A 15,516-nucleotide genomic window follows, 5' to 3' on the forward strand; every position below is an offset into this window, starting at 1 on the left:
CACGGATCCGGGGAGGAATTCAGTAAACGGCTCATCAATCAGTTTCATTGTCGGTCAATTTAGTTTTAAAATCGTGTTCAGACTGCTCAGATGAGCGTGCAGTCTGTAAATCATTATTAATTAATTAAATGCTATTGCATTACAAAGCTTCTTTTGAAATTCAGACTTCCAGCTGCAACGGTTTTTTACACTTTGTGTTTATCGCACGAAACTTTCACGACACGAAGATTGTTTACCATTTAGCCAAAAAATCCGGAAATTTCGGCCGATAGTCGAGCCAAGTCAAATCTGTTTGGATATTGCAGACACCCTCCAGACCAGTTTGAAGCGGTAAATTGGAAATTCCTTGCCATGTGCTGAAATTCCAGTTTCTGAGTTTCCAGTCTCTCGTCAACGGGGTAAACAATAATGGCAAACCGTAAATGGCACGTGCCATCTAGTTCGATTGATTTGCTGGTCAAATTTTGAAAAAAACCTTTACCACTATCATTCGATGCAGTTTTTCTTCTTTTTCATTGGCCGAGGACCCACCACGTGATCTGCAAATAAGTGCCTGCAAATAATGGTCTGTTCATGCGTAGTACCGTCTACTGTGTTTTGCTACAAACAACATTCTTCTCATGCGTAATTGTAACCACGCTTTTGTGTGAAAAAATGGCAGATCGTTGACGTGAGCTGTTAGAGAGTGATTTAACATCTTCAGTTGAAAACAAACTTGGTGACATGATAACACAATTATATATTGAATTTGTTTTTCGCAAAATATCGCGATTTGTCAAATCTGTTATGTTCTCGCCACCGACAAATCACGATATTTTGCTCAACCTCGTCCAATAATTGTTAATTCTTCAACCGTTGTCTCAACCGCAATTCCTCTCTCTTTAAGAATTGCTCAGCTCTCTTGCGATGAATTAAGAAATGATTTACAATTTCTCTTGTTCAATTAAGCGAAATTAAGCTGTCACGAAAATGGACAAAAATGTTTGTTAATTAGCTCATTCGGCAGTTTGGCAGAAGTTTTTCAATAGTATAAAGTAAAACATTTTTATCAAAAATGAAAAACGACATTTTGAGCTTTCATTCTATCACCAATGTCTTACGACATTCGTTGCATTTCGGTTCGATTTTTCATATCCTATTATTTTCAGAACTGACCATTAAAATTCTGTACTATATTTCATACCTGGTGGTCTTTTTTAAAAAATCTTTATTTCCTGTCATGACTGAGTGGTATCAATTACGTCAAATCGATCCTATTTCTTTTTCTTAATCTCTTTTTATCTCACGCTGACTAGTTAGTGTTAGTTTTACCGCCCGATTTCAACTTGAAAAGCAAAATCTCTGAACCCGAACACCTCCTGATCTTCCTCCATCTCTTTGTTTTTAATTTGATAACTGTAGTTTCCTGTTTATTGTCCAGAGTTTATCGCTGTTTAGAATGGTTTCACAGAAGCTTAAAAATTATATATAGATCCGTCACCAGACGTAAGCGATACCATATGTTAGAACAATGGTCAACAAATAACAGAAACTCATAACACGGATGTCTAACGTCGGCGAGGAACTTGTTTTTCCTAATTTATAGCCGGCTATTTTCAGATAGGGATATCACTACAGTCTGGACAAACATGAAAGCGTGAGGCTTTATATAAATCGAGAAAGTACTTTTCATTTATTCCAGTTTAGAGCAAGTCAAGTTTAGAACAAATACTGTTTTCTGTTGTTTTCCTTTGGAGAATTTCTGCCAATGTTATTTTCGATCAAACCATTTTTTTTCGCACTGACTTTAATGAGAAGATCGATTGTCAATTTAATTGCGCAGGGTTTACTTTCAATTTAGGCATTGTGGAAAATAAACACGAATGGTAATAATTTCAGATCAATACTGACTGTTTTATTAGAAAAAACCCATTAATGCTTCAGTTCCACGTCAATGGATTTTTTGGGCTTCAAGTGAAACAAATAAATGATCAAAGCTTTTATTTTCCGCCTAATTGCAACGGGCTGTTATGATTTAAAGTCAAGTGTATTTATATTTTATCCGCCCTGTTCTTTGTCCCTTCTTTGTGATATCATTATCTTGCGTTTGATTTGCAAGGCAAACCTTTCATCACCGGATGCGGGCTGTTCTGAAAGGCAGTATCTCATTGGTTGTTGTCACGGGTCCTTACATACAAGGAAGGAGGGTTTTTAAAAGCTGCTTTACAACGCTACCAAATCGGCAGATTGATAAAATATGGCGATTATGTAGAACGCGGGAGCAAACCTAAACGTTTATTACTGTATTGACAGGTATTGGCGTTGAAAATCTTTGCCAAATGTTTCGGCGAAGAGGAAGCTTAAGTCTACGAGCGAACCAATTGGAAATCGAAAGTTGAAGCACCGGTTTCATTCAACTCCACATGAGGTTCCCTTTGACAGCTTAACAGTTTAACAGGTAGTAATATATTTGGTATGTCACAAAAGTTTCGCACCATCAGCAACGCCGTGTCCGCGGGAAGGAAGTTAAATGAATTGGCCGAAAGGAATAAAAGAAACGTCACTTTCTTTATGGAGCCCGATGGCGCCGCGCATGTTTTCACCCTCACCGATGCTGAAACGGTAAGCACTCAGTTGACAAATTCAATTTTGCTGCGATTTATTACTTGAGAATGTGAATTGAACACGCCATGACATACACTGAATGCGACAGTAGCAATCGTAAGGCTATTTATTGCGGCAGGTAAAGTATTTATGCCTATTTTACCTTAAGAAAGTAACTGTATCTTGTGATTATTTTGTTTATGTTTTGATCTCATAAACACGGGCTGTTTTCTCAGCAAAACCGTGTTATCAGTCAGCGTTTGACCTTACGCATTGCGTTACTCTTTGCCACGGATGAAATGAAGGCATCGTATAACAAATGCACAGAGCAGCAAAATCACTTCCCTAATCTGGGTGGGCATCAAATCTCCGAGGATCTAATGGTAAAATGGCTTCGCGGAGGAAGTATTAAATACAGTGATTAACCACAAAGGAAGCTTATGTCAGGGTAGAGATCACCTCATGAAAATGTGCACGCAAAAACAAGAATCGAAGAGTTTTTCGGAAAATTCTATGACCTTTTATTTTTATCTAATTGATTCCTAACCTTTGTGGCTCTCTTTCTCTACAACGAAATGCATTGTTGAGGTCTTGATTGACTGGGTTTAACTGAGGCAGAAATTTAACAGTACGAAATTCCCCGAAATGACGCATTTTAACATCGGACTGATTGCTGAGCTAGGGGGTACTCCCAGAAAAAAAATGGGTGGGGTTGTGCGGCCCACTTCCCAATCTCAAAACCCCTATTTAAGACCAAAATCTGCGATTGATGGTCTTATCGATAATGATGAAAAAATAGCTTCTTCTAAAAATCATAACCAATTCAAGACAAGAGTGCGAAAATCATACCTTATTTGAGACCAAAATGGCCAATGGCCAATGGCCAAAATCGATACCCTACTTCTGCTAAAAAAAAACAAAAAAAAAAAACGTTTCTTTTGGAGCCAGACGAAATTTAAATTGATAGCCGAGAATATAACAGATAACTGAGATTTCAGAACCTTTTCTACCCAGAACCTGATTGACTCTCCAATCGGCAAGTCAATATGGCCCTTGAAGGCCCATATTGACTTTCCGTCAAATCTGTCAAAATTACGAAACAAATACTCTGGCATGCCCAGAGAATTGGGTCTGGCCGACGGCCTGGGTCGCGATTCTTTGGTATTCTTCAGTGGTGCTGACCAAGAGGTTTGCAGACTCTTGGGACGACAATGTAGGAGAGTTAAATAGAGAAAAAGCGGACATTTATGAACACCCAATTTAACCGCTTCCAACACGATGCTCGGTGCACGGTTCTTTCAATAGCCAAGTAACTGGTTGCGTATTGTGCTCTTTTTCTCTCCGTCTCTTTTCATAAAATTTCACCTAAAACATTCGCTTCTATGTGAAGCATTTTCCCTGTAAAGGTTTTAACCAATCGGGGCGAATATTTTACTTTGCACACTTATAGAGTTAGTTTTCGCATTAGTGCTCTAAGCCTTTTCTTTGCTGTCGTGAAAATACTTGGATCGGTTCACTGATTGAATCAAAGGGCTGAAAACGTTTCCATAGCGAGCGATGAAGGAAACTTGAATAAGAAATTCTTCCTTTTTTCTTGTTTGTAAATTCAAATTCAATAGTAACCTCCATGTAACCCTATGCAGTATGTTCTACACTTGATTAACATTGGAGATCAGTCAAATTTGTGTATTTAGTTTTGTCAATTTGTCTTCGTGTTTGCCGTTGCTAGGTCCGTAGGCTAGTCGCTGTAAAATGCATTCAGGGACAGAGGCAAAGAATCTGTCCAACTGTAACACAAAACACCTTGCAACCTTACAACAGAATAATTTGACGAAGGTGTTTTACATTGTTCCAGAAAGCCGGTTAGGCGTTGACCCCATTAAAATTCAATTGCTTTAAATTGTTTTTTTCTTGTTCGGCCGGTCTAATTAAATTTCGTTTAATCCTCAATGCAAATTAAAATTTGAGTGATCGACATTCATAAACCGGGCAAGACTTCGCAACATGGCGTTAACCAAAGTTTACATTCTCTCTTCCTCCTTGCCTTCTTGTCGCGGGGATAAACAACATTTTAAAAGATGCTTTACGCGAGCCGAGCTATTAGCAACTCAGTGCATTTAGTGTTTTTAGAATCTTGCTACAAGTGCTCATTTGGTTCATGATCCACTCCAAACTCAACCTTGCCTTCATCGAATCGCTGTGTTGTGAGGAATTTTTGGCGAACTGTTGATAGGCAGACATGTCTTCATCCCCAGCCGATTTGCAAGGAGCGGCAAACAAACTGACTGTTGGCGACTCTTTGAAAAAGTACCTCTCGTCTCGGCGAGGCTCGGGGGCTCCGCCGGCTTTGACTGAAAGCGATTTAACACAGGAAGAAAAGGTATGGCTAGAATTTCAAATTTCAAGCGCCTCTCGTTTTGGAATCGTGTTGTAGTGATACTTTGTCAACTAGAAGTGCTTTCCTTCCGCTGTCTCTCTATTTAATTCAAGGTAGTGTTTGGATAAGGAGAAGGAGGGGTAACTATGCTTGAACTCGCTTTGAGATTTCATGTAATCTAATATGCCGCCATTTAAGTGAAAGGTCCCACAAATCACTGTTAAAAGTACCCATGACGGATTTTTGTTACCTTCATGGATTCTTGGTGTAAAAACAAAAACAAACTCAATATCGACTGTTCTGCACCACGCTCAAGAAATTTCTCTTCCGGCAGAGTCAAATATCTCGAAACAGGAGACCTGGGAATAGTCGGATCGTGACGTCATGATAGGAACGCTTGTTTCGTCGTTTCCATGTTTTCTCCTCTTGTTTTGTGCCGAAAGATTGGTCGTGTATTTTCAAAACCGGCTTTTGGAAAATTGGAATTCTTTTACGATGTACAAAATTACCTTTCAAGTTGAAGAAAGCCCTATACAATTATTTATTTAGGCAGGAAAAGATCAAATGGGACAAGGATCGATGGTTAAACTTGGGGACTGAGACTGAGAAGGATTGTGAAGGTCGAACTTGAAAATGATTGAAATGATCAAATGGGTTCTTTCAAGAATGAAATGAAGAAATGATACGGAAGAGAATCGAATTGACACTGCATTTAATTCCGGTCAAAGTTGAAGGATAACAGACGAGACGTGAAAACTTTTTTTTCATCGGTTTGCTCCAGATGTTTTCATCGTTCGTTCATTCAGCAATTGTCACTTCTCTTATCTGCTACAATGAATAGCCTTTTCACTTTCTTTTGATTCTCGTGACACCTGAAATAATCAACATTTCAATCTGTTCTGAGGCGTCTGACGTCATTGAATACACGAAACATCGTCGCACGGAAAACGAACTGCATGATATTAATCGCGAGAAACCTATGTGCAAATTCGCCTGGATAATGAGAAAAGTTTACTTGTTTTATCTCGGCGTTTTATACTCTGCATTAACAAAGCTCTATGGGCCATTGAGGCCGAAATTTAACCAATCGACAAACTGACACCACCACATGAAAGATCACGTTTAGATTAGTCATTTGACCAAGTTTGATGCTTTTAGGGTAAACAGAGACCAAGCTATAGACCTTGAAACATGGTTCAAACGTCTCTAACGTTGACACAGCGTCCCCAAAACCATATAAACTCTTAAAATGTTTTATCAGTTTTGTGACAACGGTAAAATCCCGTCATTCAGCTACCATGTGAAAGAATCTGAGATGAAAATCTCGTATGTTTGCCCATTTTTCAGGGTATCACAGAAATCATAAAAATTTTAAGAGTTTATATGGTTTTGGGGGACGCTGTCTCAACATTAGAGACATTTGTATGGATTTTGAACCACGTTTCCATGTCTATAACTTGTCTCTGTTCACCCTAAAAGTATCAAACCTGTTTAAATGACTAATCTCAACGCGATCAGTTTATCGATTGGTTAAAATTTGAAACTCACCCCAGTTCCCCGCGCAATTTCGGAATGGCCTATAGGGCTTTTTTAATGCAGAGCACAAAACGCCGAGATAAAACAAGTAAACTTTTCTCATTACCCGGGCGAATTTGTACATAGATTTCTCGTGGTTAATATCGTGCAGTTCGTCTTGCGTGAGATGATGTTTCATGTGTTCAATGAAGTCAGACGCCTCTGAACAGATTGAAATGTTGATTATTATACTTACTTCACGTCGGCTCACCTCTTTCAATCGCAAAATAAAAATACTTATTCTTCTTACTAACGGCAATACGGCTTCTTTTATTGTTAATTATGAGAAATTCGTCTTTTATCAAAACAATAGTGCTCCCTATATTGTTTGTGTCAATAACTATATAACATCTTTCTCGATAATGTTTCTTATACTGAGCTAACGGTTCTCTGTATTTTCATTGCTGACCCTCTTGCCTTTATATCAGTACTAGAAGAAGAACTTACATTTAATTCGTTCACGTTTAAAAACGAAGAACTTACAGTTTCGTTTTCAGTGATTGCACTGATGATCATTTTTACGGCACAGAAATGTTAATTTTCTTTTAACCGAAGTGATTATAACACTTTCTTACCCTACTCTCGTGGTTTTAAGTGCATTCATTTATTACATTCTTCTTTTTCATTGCTAAACACCTTTTCTCGGTGCTATTAGCGACAATTGTGTGTAGTGGATTTGGAAAGCTTTTATGAACATTACTGCATTGTGTTGACTTTCTGACTGACAAAGCTTTTGTTCCTGGCGTTTTTGTTGGCACTCAGACCAAAATCATACTGGACAGTTTTCAATCACTTTAGGACTCGCTCGAGTGCTCCAGAGAAACTTTGTCGTCACTTCTCTGACAATGATGTTATTAACCCCGAGTATTGGTCCGGCAACAATGTGTTTATGGCCTGTTTCATTTGATATTTCGTGATGGAGCAAAACACGATTGCCTTTCACGGCTATGATCCTCTTAAAATATAATTTCACACTGGTGCCAACTGAAGATTTTGAGACCCAGGGCTAGAAAAACGTGTTGATAAACAGATGGAAGTCCCTGAATCACCCACAAGTCGAGTTCGTTCGCCAAGGGGTCGTCTGCACGGAGGCTGGATAAGCGATACGGATTACCTCGGCGAGATATATTTGTTATGCAATGAAGTAGGTTACATATTTGCTGTCTATGTTGTTAGTTGGTTTATACCTCTTGACGCGTTATGTTTACACAATCTTCGTTACTAACCCATATGTTGATGTTCTTAATTGAAAATCGTTAATCTCACGAGGTAGAATGGCAAATGGATAGGATTATTAATTAAGAAAGTCCACAGATATTTTTTTGAGACATCTGGCTGTTGCGTTCACTGTTATTTTGCTTCAGTTAGTTTTTGTACAATTCTTATATATTCCATGCACGGCTCAGTTTAGTTGTTTACCTTGTATGTATAGTTTTATTTTATATTATTTCAAGTCGTTTATGGCTTGTTTTGATTGAGCATATTGTGGAGTTGCAAGCTTTGTTAAAAGGAACAAAATTGTGAAGTTCCATTGTGACGATAGGTGTTGGGACCGTTGCGCTATTTCCTTCGTTTATCGTTCAACGTAATCGGACTCTCGCTCAGACAACTGGAGAAAGGAAAAACCACGCTTGTAGCCACGGATTTTGTCTCCCATTTGGAGAAGGACTTATTACAGTGAAATCAGTCATCATAATCACAAAGAACACAGAACACACAAAATGTCGATACGCCAGTAGAACTCTCTCCTTAGAAGGACGCCGGGGATCAGTGTGTCACCGATGTCCCCATTTCACTTGTATTTATGATGATAGTCTCGATAGACATGCTCCAATCTTTCGTTTACCAATCCTAAACTGTCATTTTCTGCAAAAGAGCTTCTTGTTGTCGTAGGCATGTCTGTTGCCCTTCTAAATTTAACAAATGGACGTCAGTTTTTCATGCGTCTGTCCTGCTTTTGATTATGAATTTCGTCATAACATTGTCAAAGTAGCTGTGGATCCCCGAGGCGATGACCGAGTGGATCCGCAGACTACTTTGACAATGTTATGAAAACTGACTTCAGTTTGTTTTTACAATAACAAATTGTCAAATTGTCCTCTCTCGCTCGTTGACGCATCGCATAAATTATAAATTCCTGTGTCCGTTTATTGATAATAAAAATTAGCCAATGAGCGCGCGAGAATTCCTGCAGTTATCGTAAAACTTGACTTAACTCACAAACCTCTGGTGGCTCGCACATCTGGGTTTTTCTTAGCCTCTCTAAGGCGTTCAGTTAGTTGGGGTGCAACGCGAAAAACAACGCGCGAAAAAATAAAAAAAAGCGCGGCGAGAGGAAGCGAAAGAACGTCTGTGGGCAAACTTAACAAAGGCCCTTCGGTTCCTTTCGCCGCGCGTTATTTATTTTTTCGCGCGCTGTTTTTCACGCTGCGCGCCAACTAACTGAACGCCTGGAAGAGGCTAGGTTTTTGCCAATAACGCAGATGTACAGGTGGCTACCACGGTTACCATATGTTTTGAAGCTTTTGGAGAATCAAACAGATTCTCTCTCTTTCAAATATTCTCTTACATTTGTCTCTATCTACCGGTACACTGTGGGAGGCGCAGTGGCCTCATGTTTAGTGCGCTCGTCTCCGGATTGAGCCGTCCGGGTTCGAGCCTGCGTTGAGTTCTTGGGCAAGACACTTTACTCTCACAGTACCTCTCTCCACCCAGGTGTTTAAACTGATGTGCACCGAATAACTTAATGCTGGGAGTAACCCTACATTGAACTAGCATCTCATCCAGGGGGGTTAGGAACACTCCTAGTCGCTTCATGCTTCAGAAACCGGGATAACATCCGGCCTGATAGGCCACTTGGTTGGTATGCAGACTTTACCTCTTCACCTACGGGTATTTTACGAACTTGCAACGTGACCAGCTCCTAGTTTGCACCAATATGGTAGAGTCATAGTTTGGAATCAGGCGCTTTTTTTCACAACTGCTTAGTTGTGTACATGAATAACTGCGATGATCATTCTTGTCGTGACAGATTCTCTCTCATACACCATTGGGAATTTGGAGAAGCAACGTTCGGCGATTGGCGCATTTTCAATTCAATTTTCGTAATCCGTTTCAATTGACGGTCATTCCCAATTAATGTTTTAACTGCACTATATGTATTTTGTTATCTCAAAATATGAAGCGTGTTCATTGTCACGCAATAAAAAATAAGATCAAAAACCATTCAGCGGATAATGTCAAGAAATTGTGATATTATAGACGATAAATAAAGAAGACAGTTCTCCAAGTTTAAGGTGTTTGCGTTGTCCCAACGTTGAGATATTCGACGAAATGTTCCGCGCAAAATTATGGAGCCCAGTATGGAGCCACCATGTTGGTGGACCTCCTCGACTGATTATCTGAACCGAACCATAAAATATTTACCCAAGCACTTTTCCTAATACTTTAACCCCTAAAATGGCTAAAAATGACGAGATGAGTGTATATTTTTCGACAAACGCGATCTTAGCCTTATGTCACGTACCGCCGTAACTCCGAAATTCAAAATGCACTGGTTTCCAAACGAAGGACGCTATTGAGCTGGAAAGTTGTAAACAGATATAAATTTAGTACCTCTTATGCCTGATGAGGATAAAACCTTTAGTGGCTCTTTAGTTTTGGTTTTGAGAATTTGATGACGTCACCTGCACACACTCCACTGATATCTTAGACTCCATTATTGGCCGCTGTTCGGGAAGTGAGTCCGCGCTCCTCTCTCGAGGAGGAACTTAGACAGGCCCCAGAGAGCGATGGAAATTGAGCCTGAATTTATCATTCGTAAACGTGAAATTGTTGGTAATTCGTTCATTTGATGAAAAAGTCAGAACGTTAAAACTTCCGGAGAAAATTAGCATCAGAACAGATGGGACTGTTTGTGCTGATATCAAGCCGAGCTTAATCAACGTGTGGTATCATATACATGAAACTGACAGCATAAGGGAAAAAAACAATTTTCATATCTCTCGGCGCGAATTTTTTGATCTTCTCCTCTTTGTTGTGATCAACAATTATCGTTTATGCCTCTTAATCCACGTCCTTAATTTTTGCAGGGGTACTTGTGATGGTCTAAAGAAATCAATGAACAATAGCTTTAGTTCACAGGAAGTTTTAACATCGTGTGAGAAACTTTGCGGAAATGGTGATCGAAAGTATTTTGCCCGAGTGAACAAATATAACGAAACTTTCGTTCTTTTAAATTGTTTTGCTAGCCCGATACACGTAAAAGAATGTGTTTGCTATAAGTATCAAGCATATTGAATGTCCGTGTTCTTTTTCGAATTTAAAAATGTCTTGCGCAAGTCAGTTAACTAGCGGCGGCTTTAGGTTCTGTTTTGATGCAATCAAAAGTCTCAAGGCCGTACACCTAGTTTCGCTTTTAATTTTCCATATGGTTGCCATACATTCAGTCTTGTAATGTTAGTTCCGAGAGAATGTGGTGTTAGTTTTTCAAGGCTATATGTCGTATGGTTGACAACGTCCGCTGACAGGTGTCCTCTGGTCTTCAAGAAGGAATCACCTCTCGATAGATTATTTCGTTTGCCACGAGAAGGCCTTGATATTGCTGAGCTCTGCGTCACTACATCGCTCCTTAACATGCACATCCCTGGCAGTTATTATTTCCTCTTGATCCCTGGCAGACTAAGCAAACCTGGGTTTATTTACCCCGCTCGAAATGGACTGTATGCTCTTCTGCTTAGAATTCATAATTTGCTCGTGTCTGTTTTCTCTAATCTAGGATTCGAAACAATGAATATGTATTTGCAACATAGCGCCATACTTGGACAAGAGAGATGTACTGAAAAAAATTAGCAACGAACGATCGGATCCTTCGTCGAAATTCTAACAAAATTCAAGTGATTTTGAGAAGTTCTTCCTTTTTCGATCTAATGAATAAATCATGTGCTGCTCATTAAAGCGCACTTTATTTCACACCTTAAGTTTGACCACCTGTTCGTACGAAAAGCAGGACACAATGAAACCAACCACGCACTCTTATCTTTCTGTTTGCACAAAGCCTGACAATCTTCAAACGATCGGAGATGTCAGAGTGCTTTGCGCATACCATTCTTATGCAAATGAATCGAAAACTTACAAAAATTAAACATAAATATACCGTTTTCTTTGATAGCTCAACCACTACCTCAGGTAAAATATTAATTTCAAAAAAAAATGAAAGTCCTAAGTAGTTTCAAAGTTTCCTTTTTGTGTCAATTACCTCAGATATCGCAAATATTCCGCCATTTTTTTCCAGGTAAGAAATGGGTGCGAAATTCTAAAAGTCGCTTCTCGCATTTCAAAACAAAGCATATACACGCATGCGCAATTCCTCTCCACTCATTCGAACCTATAATTGTTACAAGGGAAACGATCTTGTAATTATTATCATAGCCATAAAATGCGCAACTACAAATCGACCTTCGGCGTGACGGAATGTCGCGGAGAAATAATTCTACACTGAAACAAAAACGTGAAGCAAGGCGTTGGAAAGAAAAGAAACTCAAGGGAATGTGAATGTGGTTTTAAAGGAAAAAAGACCAAGAATTTATGTGGTGAAGAACTGATTTAATTTGTGCATCGCTTCCATGATGCCTAATGGTGGACCGGGGTCGAATCCTTCCAGCCGACGTCCCTCGCTTCGACCGCCAAGTCCAGGGTCGGATGCGGCAGTGACACAGTTGCAGCCCCGCAGAGGCTCCAGGGTGCTCTTTGATACCAAGACTTCTCCGTCAATTCTGCGATGGGAAATTTTAAACCGCGTTCTGGCGCTGTCTGTAAAGGGAGATTGGCCGGCAGTTGACCAACATCTCAACAGCCTGGGACGAAACAACATGGAAATATCGTCGGCCGAGATGGAAGTAAATGATCGATACTTCCAGAATGTAAAGAATCCATTTGATAATTTAAATCGCTTGTTAGTTAAAGCCCAGCACGAATCTAGGCTGTCAAACTTCTGTAATCGAACTGCGAAAATCTCTCCACGATCCTGATATGGAGCCATTTCTTTCCCCTTAACTATAACTACCTTTCGGTCATACGCGCAAGGCCTCGCAGTTGATATTTTCGTGACAGGAGCAATATTATTATAAGAGACCTTAAGTTACCTAACAATACTAATTATACGCTGAGAGATGATCCGTTGCTAGTTATTAAGGCTTAGGAACTCGTTTCAGTCAGATTCGTTTCAGGTCAGATTCATAATTGAAATGGGATTTCAATTGCATGGCGTTATCACTTGTAATAATAATATCCTTCTCTCTTTCGTTTCACCGCCCAAAACGCCCTTGTGGCAATTCTTTGGTCTTTTGTTGCTCGTAAGCTTCCAGTAACTGTTCTTTGCGATTTGCCACGAATTAAACACTCTCGAAATTTTGTGTCGCGTTGATCGCTGAAAACTCTTGCTCGCCGAGATGTTTTGCAAAGTTTAATCGCGCGCGTTTGGCGTTTTTCCTCGGAACCAAGACAGCGACACGCGCTAGTCACAAAGTGTAACAGCTTTTTAATTTCGTCGGTTCGACGTCTCGATTAAAAGGACAAAGTAGTCGAAATAATAAATATTGAATTCATTGCGCACACTGTTAAGCCCCATTCAGAGGTCCCCTCAATACGCAGAGCTTAATTCGCATTACAGAGCGGTGTCTTGGTTGGCCAGAATATTTTTAGTACCATTTTTAACATGGCTTCTAAAACCCCGAAGGTGTGTTTTTTTCGCTCTGTTTACTTGCTCTTTACAATGACCAATTTTCGTACTCTCACTCACGGAACTTCTTTCTATCTACTTCTTATTTTTTTACAGGACAACGGTTTAACTCCGTTGATGTTAGCGGCCCGGGACAATAAACACAACATCGTCGAAAAACTTCTTGAGCTTGGCGCTGTAGTTACCGACCGAGATAAGGTAAGTACGCAGTTTGTTTCACTAGATACACTGTGGTCGCTAATTCGGCACTGTTTTTCGAAACCATTTTTTAATTACACAAGATCGACATCAAATTATTTGTTTGCCATTTTGTCAGCGTTGCCATATCAAATGAGCTGACTTCCCTAGCCCATAGCCTAATTAGTAGAGAGCTGGGATTGACAAAATATACGTAGCCTGTTTCCAAGACTGTAATTTTCAGTAGGCACATTTCTAGAATTGGTGAAGATCTTTATGGTCACTTCGTTACGTTGGTACGACGACAGAGCGTGCAACCTCGGTTATTTATTTGATGTTCTAGCAAATTACTATCTAAACGGCAACAGCATACAGAATTTTATGTGTATTTTGAGTTTAAATTGAACTAATCGAAGAGGTAGAGTAGGTTTTGATAAAACTATGCTAAATCACAAAACGGAAAAAAAAATTGGGTTGTTGAGTTGAGACCTTTTTTTTTCGCGAATCAATTCGATCGTCCTTTTGAGTTTCGGCTAACGCAAATGATAATAGCAAAGCTCTTGTTTGTTCGATGCCTTTTGTTTTGCGATATTCTTGCAGAAAAGAACGCCAAAATTGAATTTCTTGCATCAACACAGCTGACGGCAAGTCAAAGATTTCAGCTGGCTTGAAATCTCAGGACGACTTTTAAGATTCCCCGAACAAGCGCGTTCAAATTTTCTGTTTGAAAAGAACGCAGATATAGGCAGATATTTGAAATTATAGTTTTTAAACTATAATATAACTATAATTTAAAAGAGCGGTAAACCGCAATTTCAACCGGCCCTTGATTTCAAACTTTAGGATCAAATATTAATGTTCCATTAATGTTTAATCTGCAGTGTATAATTGAGCTCACTATGCGGCCTATTTTTTTGCTCGTAAAATATTTGCACTGCAAATTTATTTGCGTCGAAGCGAATTTCGTCGCTTTCGATCCTTTTTGTGCAAGCAATGTTTTAGAAGATCGGTTTCCGCGAACAAAAAAGTCTTAGAGGGGAGACAAGTTGTGAAGAAATTGTCAGCCGGTGGTTATAAACTCGACTGTTCATCTCTTAAGGCTGCTTTCCTCAGAGTCCCTACGATCAATAAACCTTTTTGGTTGCGACAGTAACGATTACAGCCAGTCTTCAGTAACTACCTTTCGCACAAGTCTATCACCTGACTTTTTGGCAGCAGTGGCTGCGGACGTGTTGAGCTTCAATAACGATACATTTGTGTTACGAGGTGCTTTTCAACGCTGTTGTTTTGACAGAGAAAACTCATACCATTTGATAAATATTGGTGTAATTCTTTGCACAATATCTTCTAAAAAAATATTTCAGGAAACGTGGATTTATTTTTCTTCGAGTACGTGAACAATATTGTAATTTTGAAAACATATTTAGTTTAATACATGCAAGTTTTCTTTGTTCGGTCAGTTTTTTCCTCTTCTTAAATACATAAATTCTAGGTTATGTAGAGTCGCCTCTAATTTGCTATCACACCAATATTTTCCACAGATATAAATAACATTAAAAATAAAAAATTCTGAATTGTAGCTTTCGACATAAAACTAATTCTCCTATTCCCTTTTTCTTGTGCAAAATGCAGTGAAACGTTTCTGAATTTGGTTTTTTCCAATTGTCCTTCAAATACGACAAAAAAAATTCCGTTTTAAAGCGTGGGTTTTCATAGAACTTTCAATTGGTCTTTTATTACTGAAGAAACGCTTTTGAATGTTATTTCCTTCAAGTTCGTTTCGAGTTTTCTTGTAACGTGCACTGTTTGTATTGAGTTTATCGTTTTCTAAAGCGTTTTAAAGTTACATTTTCTACCGACAAACAGATCTCTCCGCCTTTTGAAAAATTGAAATTGTTGACACTTAGAATTGTCGGCTGAAACGTATCAGACACATGTGCTACAAATTATTCACTCATGTTTGCCGTTTGGAAATGAAAATAAAATCACTAGCCAATGAAAGTAAGGGTTATAATCACTTGTTGACCCGTAATCTACTCTTTTCTGTTTATCAACTGAAATTGAG

At 39.1% G+C, this 15,516-nt stretch overlaps 1 protein-coding gene across 3 annotated transcripts in view; it reads left to right on the forward strand.

Annotated features, from left to right (window-relative positions):
* Positions 1 to 15,516, forward strand: part of LOC110067603 (uncharacterized) — a 76,753-nt gene that overhangs the window by 8,469 nt on the left and 52,768 nt on the right. Inside the window, exons 1-2 of one of the 3 annotated variants that reach the window (XM_089279012.1) lie at positions 2,143 to 2,601; positions 13,371 to 13,472. In XM_089279012.1, the coding sequence (XP_089135138.1) occupies positions 2,455 to 2,601; positions 13,371 to 13,472 (249 nt within the window). In that variant the 5' untranslated portion in view covers positions 2,143 to 2,454. Of the gene's footprint in view, positions 1 to 2,142; positions 2,602 to 11,732; positions 12,457 to 13,370; positions 13,473 to 15,516 lie in introns of those variants that run through there. The other 2 variants (XM_020774947.2, XM_089279011.1) reach the window with 2 other exon arrangements.

This window comes from Orbicella faveolata, unplaced genomic scaffold (assembly GCF_042242905.1).
Source record: "Orbicella faveolata isolate gen_17 unplaced genomic scaffold, um_ofav_v1 contig_47, whole genome shotgun sequence".
NCBI classification, from domain to species: domain Eukaryota; kingdom Metazoa; phylum Cnidaria; class Anthozoa; order Scleractinia; family Merulinidae; genus Orbicella; species Orbicella faveolata.